Consider the following 7,519-nt stretch of genomic DNA (forward strand, 5'->3'; position numbering starts at 1 on the left):
CTAGCCCCAGTTTTGTTTTTTTTGTGGAGATACATCTGTCAACCACTTGCAAAAATAATCTGCCGTTTTCACTCCGACATTTCAATCTTTTCGTGTACCGTAAATTAAAAAAACCAGAAGTCGCGACAAACGACTACAAATTTGGCGCAATCTATGGAACACCAAGGGTGACAAAAGTGTTCAAAAATAAAATATGGGTTGTACCACTGAATATGTGCTGTAATGTGTCATAAATGGGTTGAAAATGCACAAATATGGTTCATAGTGAGCAAAACATGGGCACCTTTAAACTCGATAGATACATATGTTATTCACCGGCCGGGAGGTCCGTATTGGAAAAAACTCGAGACAGAGGGCACAGTTTTTCCCAATACGGACCGACCAAGGCCGGTGAATAACATTTTTATTTATTTCTAAATTCTGGCCGAGTGTTACGAAGATTTTCCGGAGATCAAAGAAATCAATAATTTCAACATATATATTTAATGCTGCAACAACATATATATCGATTTTCAAGAAGCTCGTGTTTTGCTCACTATGAACCATATTTATGTAATTCAACCCATTTACAACACATCACAGCACATACTCAGTGGTACAACTCAAATTTTACTTTTGAACACTTTCGTCACCCTTGGCGTTCCATAGCAGCCAGTTTTGACATAACATATTTGTTTCATGGTACTCAAATTCGACTTTTGAGACATTTTAAAATTTGGAGGATATGGGCACTTCTAAGAACTAATATAATTATGTTTAGGTCGTTATCAATTACCTTGGAGAATGGCTTCAAGAAGCTACAAAAGATACTCTTAGTCAAAAAAGAGGATTTAATCCTTTTAAAGCCAGTTTTCGCTTTCCTCGTTTGTACTTTTTTGATCTTTGTAGACAGAAAAGGAATCTGGAATTTCCGCAACAATTTGAACCGCATTAACAGTCTTAAGGCTTGTTTACACAGAGCGATTTTATCGCGCGACAAGAGCTGCGATCGAACGGCGATTTTACGGCGACAGCAAATCGCGCGTGTGAACAGCCGGTGATTTCACTGCGATTTGTAGCGCGACAAATCGCAGCCTTGTCGCCCCAATTCGAACATGCTCGAAATTTAGAGCAACTTGCGATTTTATCGCAGCTCTTCTCGCGCGATAAAATCGCTCTGTGTCAACGAGCCTTGAGGATTCTACCAGCCGTGTTGAAATAAAATATTCGAGTACTTCTTTGTTGACAAGACTTGACGGAATGACGCACTAATTAAGCGTAGACCATTTTGTTCTTGGTAATTCCGAGCCGTACTTGACCGTATTGATCACATAAGCCGAGCTTAATTACAGTATTACGTCGAAAAACGCTAATTGAGCTGAATGTCCAATTCAGTTTAACCGAATGGAAGTACCAGTAGATCTCGCGAATTAACGCTTAACTGCTAGCGGGCCTTGAAAAACACCTTGCGCCGATCACAATATCGCATTAAAATCAGGCTAAATTGATTGAGAGAAAGGTAGGACTTTACAAGAACTCCCTAAACATGCGGCGCGAGTTAACTTCGACACGCGTGAAGAGCCGCGAAAAAAATTGTTAATTAAAAGATAGAGGAAGAGTGGCCTGTACTTCAAATACATTTTGTGAAAAGAAAAACATTTGGCTTTCAGTTGTAGGACTCTAAAACTAAAATGTAGCAACGTCAAGAGCGTGGGTGTTCCTTTTATTAATGAAATTTAGTGGAGTGAAAACAGACCATGGGCAAGTTCCTCGCACACTTTTGAAAATGTGATTTACAATGCAACTGTAAACCTATTTTGAATATGATCGTCCAACAACGCTGACAAAAAAATATAGGACGGTAACAAAACGAATGAATAAGATCATTCCGATTATCACTGAAAAAGTCAGGTTGTTAATAATTGAACAATCTATATGATTGAATAAAAGCGATTAGTAACCCAGGATTCGAAAGTAAATGGAATTGTTTATCGAGTGTGGTACACAATTGAACAAACATTCATAGCAGCTGGTAGCGGGCAACAAAGCCTCACTGATGTAGAGTACTCAAATAAATGCGAGTGAGTTTACTTTACGCTGGTGTCACAAAAGAGTGAATTCAAAATACACTGTATTCTACCAAGCTGTACCTACATTCGCCAAAAGCAGATCACGTAGACGGAAAAAACCGCGGTTTTTGATCAGTAAGTAGGGACGAGAATTTTATCATCCCCCAGATCTTGATTATAGATTCGTAGTGGTTTAGGTCCGTCAGAGAAAAATCAACATTGGGCCAGATCTAAAGATGAAATCTCAACGCGCCTAAGAAATACTGTCTAAAAAGATTTCAGGAACACAACTTCTGCTAATATGATAATGTGAAGTCTACAAGTAATTTAGTCGAGGTACAAGTTAGTACTGAAAACCTGAGACTAGAAACTTCAAGGGAATTCACTGAGCAAGAAAAACTTAACGTGTAACGTTTATTCAAGGAGACCGTAATCATTTTCAAGTGGCAACTCACGTCTTGTAGATGACTTCAAAGCCAGAACCGCCAATGCCAGCAACAGAAGCCGATTCCGAGCCCGTAATCCCCGAACATGAATCGATTAGCTGGGGCCAAGCCGAACCAACAGCTGAGCCACAACCCGAATGGAGCGCAGCGATACATACTTGGGGTGCCGCATGGGATTTCCATCAATACGGACTCGGCGGGTGTTTTGGACTGATCGGTCTAGTTGCCCTCGTGACACTCTTAAAGTTGCTTAAAACCAATAACGGCACTCGCCAGAAAAAGGTCTCACTGGTTGTGTTGGCTCAGATAGTTTTATTTGGGTTTTCAAGATGCGTTTTTCTATGTGTAGATGCGTACAATTCCAAGCAATACTTTCACCCCGTAATGCTGAATTTAATATGGGGCGTTGGGCAGCCGTGCTTGATCACCGCGTTTATCCTTGTCTTTTTGGTTTTGAGAAACGCCATTGTCATGAAAGAAAGATTTCAGAATTGGTATACGTCTCGTAACATCGCCCTTGTCACAGTGCCTTATTTTTTATTCGTGTTTTCTTCTGAAGCAATCGTTTCGTTCTTCCCATCATATAAAGGCCTACTGCTCGCTTGTCAGCTAATCGCCACGATATTGTATCTTAGTATGGCTGGCTTTTACGTTTTCATTTCGGTTTTAATCTGGAAGAAATTACGTCTAGTGCTTCGAGGCACGTCTGAGACGCAAGTCAGGGGTAGGCAAACTTTTTCTATTCTAAAGCGCTGCATAGGCGCGGCTCTGGGAGGCTTTAGCATTGGCACTATGCACGTTTACGCGATGGCAAGCGTGTTCAGCGTTTTCTCTGACACAAAACACGTTGAGGCGTGGCCGTGGTTTGCGTTCCACACATCGATGCGCTGCTTGGAGATTGGGATGTCTGTGTTATTGTACATGACCGGAAAACAAAATACCACTGCAACGTCACGGAGGAGAGTTGATGTTGCGCCGACGACATTGATCCAGTCAAAACCGGAAGGCAAAGTCGCTTGGACAAGCAACCAAAAAGTAAACGAGCGTGGACAAGTCGGGCAGAAAAACTAGAATGACTTTTTTTCTCAGATATTTATCACAGCAACTCCCTTCCTCTTGCTTTTCTTTAATTTCAATGACCAAGCTAAGGATTGGATCACAATGAAGAGAACTGGGTCTAATTATAGGAAAGTTGGCTTGGACGTAAACGCCGAAAAAGAATGGGCCTAATGAACAAAAGAAATGGCTCCACACGCCCTGTACGTGCACTTGGCTTTCTTTACTTTTAGGGTGTGTTCGATTGACCCTATTCCGGAATAATGGAGTTGTGATTTAAAACGGTATGTCTTGCGTTTTGAAGCAGCAAGGATGATAATGATATGTCCAAAATAGCATTTTAGCAGGTGTTTAACGTGCTTCTCCGTAAAAACGAGGGTCTCTATCTTTTATTCCATGTATTCCTATTCCGGAATTCGGTCAATCGAACACACCCTTAGATACGTTGCTTTGATCTCGGCCGCGTTTTCACCAGCGGTTTTAAGGTCGCTTAGCGAGTGACAACCGGAAATCGCTTAAGCGAGTTGGCAATTACTTTCGCCCAATGAGGAGTCACTTACGGTTATTCAAATAGGCCATTTCTGAGTTCATGTCTGCCTCCTCTTCAAAGCGAGTCAAAGTGCGAAGTTTTCGTGATGGTAATAAGTTCTACTTTACATATGAATGAAACTAATTTTCATAACAAAAACTTCGCACTTAGACTCGCTTTGAAGAGGAGGCAGACAAGAACTCGGAAATGGCCTATTGGAAATACAACAGGCGTGCTATTTTTATTGTTGCATTGGCACGCGCTCTCTCCTCATTTAATCTTACCCATGAAAACACGAGTTTTTAAGTCGCTTAACGAAGTTGGCAAATAAACCACTTTCAGGAATGTTAAGCGAGACAACGGCTGTCGTGAAAACACGGCCTTCATCTGTCGAACATGACTAATCCCTATTTACGTTAACATAAGGACTGTTTCAGAGAAACATTTCCAAGATGAATTTAATAAAAAACGAAAACTCGCACGTAGTACGACATTTAGGGAAACCAAATACTTACGGTTAGAGCATCGATGGTTTTCCTGTTGCGTAACCTAGCCAAACGTAGTCTTGGATAAGGTTACAAGCATCTCCACAGACAAATGAACTCCAAGAAAATTAAACTTTATCTTCAAGTGCTAATGTCCTTCATAAAACCTCAAATTTGACGATTTCATGTTGTTAGGGACTCTCTCGTAAGTCTTTCGCGATTATTCACTCTCGTTCACGTCCTACATCCCAAAAATAAATTGGTACGAGCGATTTCAGAGTGAAAATAGAAAATGAAAGATTCTCTGTTGCATGCTTATACGTTGTCGTCAAAACCTCAAAATTGTTGATCTGTGCTGCACGTGGCTGCACGTGCAGCACGATTATTTATGCTCTTTTAAAGTGCATATGAAGTGAAATTTTTTTTTACGTTTTTCTGTTGCTTGTTTTGTCTACTTTTCGAAACTGCCAAAAGCGAGTAATGCTAAAGCGAGAAAAATCTGACTTTTTGCCGCCCAAAGTTCGAATTTGACACACGAAAGTGGGTCCATTTTGCGCGCGGCCAAAACTATCGTATTCCAAGGTCGTGACGTAGGAAATTGTTCAGACGACTCGCGCGTAATGGCGGACAAGTCCAAAAAGAAGGCAAGAGGAAATTATTGTCTGGCTGGTGGCCCCAATATGACTAATTGTGAAAATAATTCGCTAATTCGCAGTGGCGAAGTGAGGTAAACAAATCGCTGGTACAATTTCCTACGTCATCGCTTGTAAACTCGTTTCCAGTCTCCGGACCCACTGTTTTTCTCTACTGAGCCCACTTCGGGCGTCAAAAAGTCGGATTTTTCTCTCTCTAACATTACTCACTTTTGGCAGTTTCGAAAAGTAGACATAACAAGCGACAGAAAAACGCCAAAAAAATTTTCACTTCATAGGCACTTTAACCAATGATATTAGGGAGCTTAAGCAACGACAACGGCAACGCAACAAGAACGTCACAGATTTGCATATTTAGTGGGCAAACCAATAGCTTCGCACGCCCTGCACGTGCGTTTTTCACTTTTGTCCATTTATTTGCCGTCGTCAGCAAACAACAACGTGAAATAGCCAAATTTGAGGTTTTAAGAAGAACGTCAGCACTTGACGATAAAGTTTCATCTTTCGTTTTCGTTCTCGTTGCTGTCGCCGTCGTCGTTGCTTAAGCTCCCTGTTGTTTTGCAGACGACAGTTTTCAACTTTTTTGGTGGAAGTTTTTTTTTTACCCTATTTTTGCTTTTCAAGATTGACTTCTTATAATGTAAAGTTTAGCCGAATATCAGCGTTGAACGGCATTTTGGAGTAGAGAAATAAACTCTTTGGTTAACTTTTAATCTGGGATTAGCGTTCATCGGCTTTTGAACAACCGGGCCCATGTAACTAGGGAATTTAAGCAAAGACAACGGCAACGTGTACATAAAGGTCACTCCAAAATGCAACTTAGCGCTATCGCAAGTATTTCGCGACTATTCCGTCTTGTTCACATAGTACAACACGGACGAACTATCCTGTTACTGGATGGGTACGAAAGGTTTAAAAGTAAAAATAGAAAAGTAATGGTTTGTTACACGCTCACACGTTGGCTGTGTTTTCACCAGCGGTTTTTAAGGTCGCCTAGCGAGTGACAACCGGAAATCGCGTCAAAACAGTTGCTTTTCCAACTCGCTTAAAGTTACGCGAGTCGGCAAACTTCAATGAAACTCTCATTAAATTTAAGCCATCAAAGCAGGTAGCTTAAGCGAGTTGGCACTCCTTTCGAACAATGAGGAGTCGCTTGCGGTTATTTAAATAGAAAATGCAACAGGCGTGCTATTTTTATTATTGTATTGGCACGTGCTCACTCCTCATTTAATCTTATCCGTGAAAACACGTAACATTTTTACGTCGCTTGACGAAGTCTGCAAACAAACCACCTGCAGGAATGATAAGCGAGACAACGGCTGTCGTGAAAACACATTCAAGGCGTTTGATTCCTTTTAAACCCATAAAAAATTTGTCATATCGTTTCAATGTTGTACCTAACACCACAGTTAGTCAAATAACATTAGAAACAAAGCTTACTTTGTGATATCTATCGCACGGAGAAAGATGAAATTGTTGTCGAAGACATTACTCGTCGCTTTGAAGATTTCAGATACTTATTTTTCACCGCCTGTCTTGCTTATCCAGTTAACTTTCCATTATCGAGCTCCATAAGGGTATAATGTGTTTCAAGATCTACTAAACCGCCATTCGCGTTACAATGAGTTTCGACGCCATTGCAGGTTAGTTAAATATTCTATTGTGTCCACCGGATAAAACCTACGCATTTTTACTACCCCCTGAAACCGACCAAACATACGCCCGAAAACTCTACGCACAAAGACACTTACTAAGCAGGGGAGGGATAGGAAAGACTTTTCCCGACAAGGAAAAGAAAAAAAAATTGAATGCGACTAAATTCCACCCATTGTCCGATCAGTAATAAGAAAACATGCTCTGTGCTTTAAAAATGTAATTTTATTTTCCAATAATATTAAATTAATTTCAACCTTTGAAGTATGAAAGAAGAAGAGGGTATGTTTTCCTTGGTTGTTCCATCTAACAATTGACAGGTTTTTTAAAATTAAACAGTGAAATTGAAATCAAATCTAGCAAAATTACTCGGCCTATTAGAACAGACAGGCCATCAGATGAACCAATGAAAGCTCAGAGCAATCGTGTCGTACTTCACTAAACAAAGATAACAATGGATTTAGCACATAAAACAATAGGAAGTACGACACTACACAGCCAATGAAATATAGTGTTCACCAAGAGGCACGACCCTACCCCAGAGCAAACGCACGCCGTCGACATAAAGCGCGGAAAAAGCTTACGCAAGCGAGTTAAGATTGGCTTGCATCTGATTGGCTAAACTAAACAAATGGTGAAGATTACTTTT

The 7,519-nt window shown here is 40.6% G+C and overlaps 2 protein-coding genes across 2 annotated transcripts in view; one reads left to right on the top strand and one right to left on the bottom strand.

Moving 5' to 3' along the window:
- Positions 1-2,365: 2,365 nt before the first annotated feature.
- Positions 2,366-3,700, top strand: LOC138029687 (proline-rich transmembrane protein 4-like). Its single transcript, XM_068877431.1, has one exon. The coding sequence runs from the start codon at positions 2,513-2,515 to the stop codon at positions 3,563-3,565; it is 1,053 nt and encodes a 350-aa protein (XP_068733532.1). The 5' UTR covers positions 2,366-2,512; the 3' UTR covers positions 3,566-3,700.
- Positions 3,701-7,077: 3,377 nt separating this feature from the next.
- LOC138029685 (signal recognition particle receptor subunit alpha-like) overlaps positions 7,078-7,519 on the bottom strand; it is a 16,906-nt gene continuing 16,464 nt past the window's right edge. Inside the window, exon 13 of the mRNA XM_068877429.1 lies at positions 7,078-7,519. This exon is cut by the window's right edge and continues 172 nt beyond it. The gene's annotated coding sequence lies outside the window, so the exon portion shown is untranslated.

Source organism: Montipora capricornis, chromosome 13, assembly GCF_036669925.1.
Source record: "Montipora capricornis isolate CH-2021 chromosome 13, ASM3666992v2, whole genome shotgun sequence".
Taxonomy (NCBI): Eukaryota; Metazoa; Cnidaria; class Anthozoa; order Scleractinia; family Acroporidae; genus Montipora; species Montipora capricornis.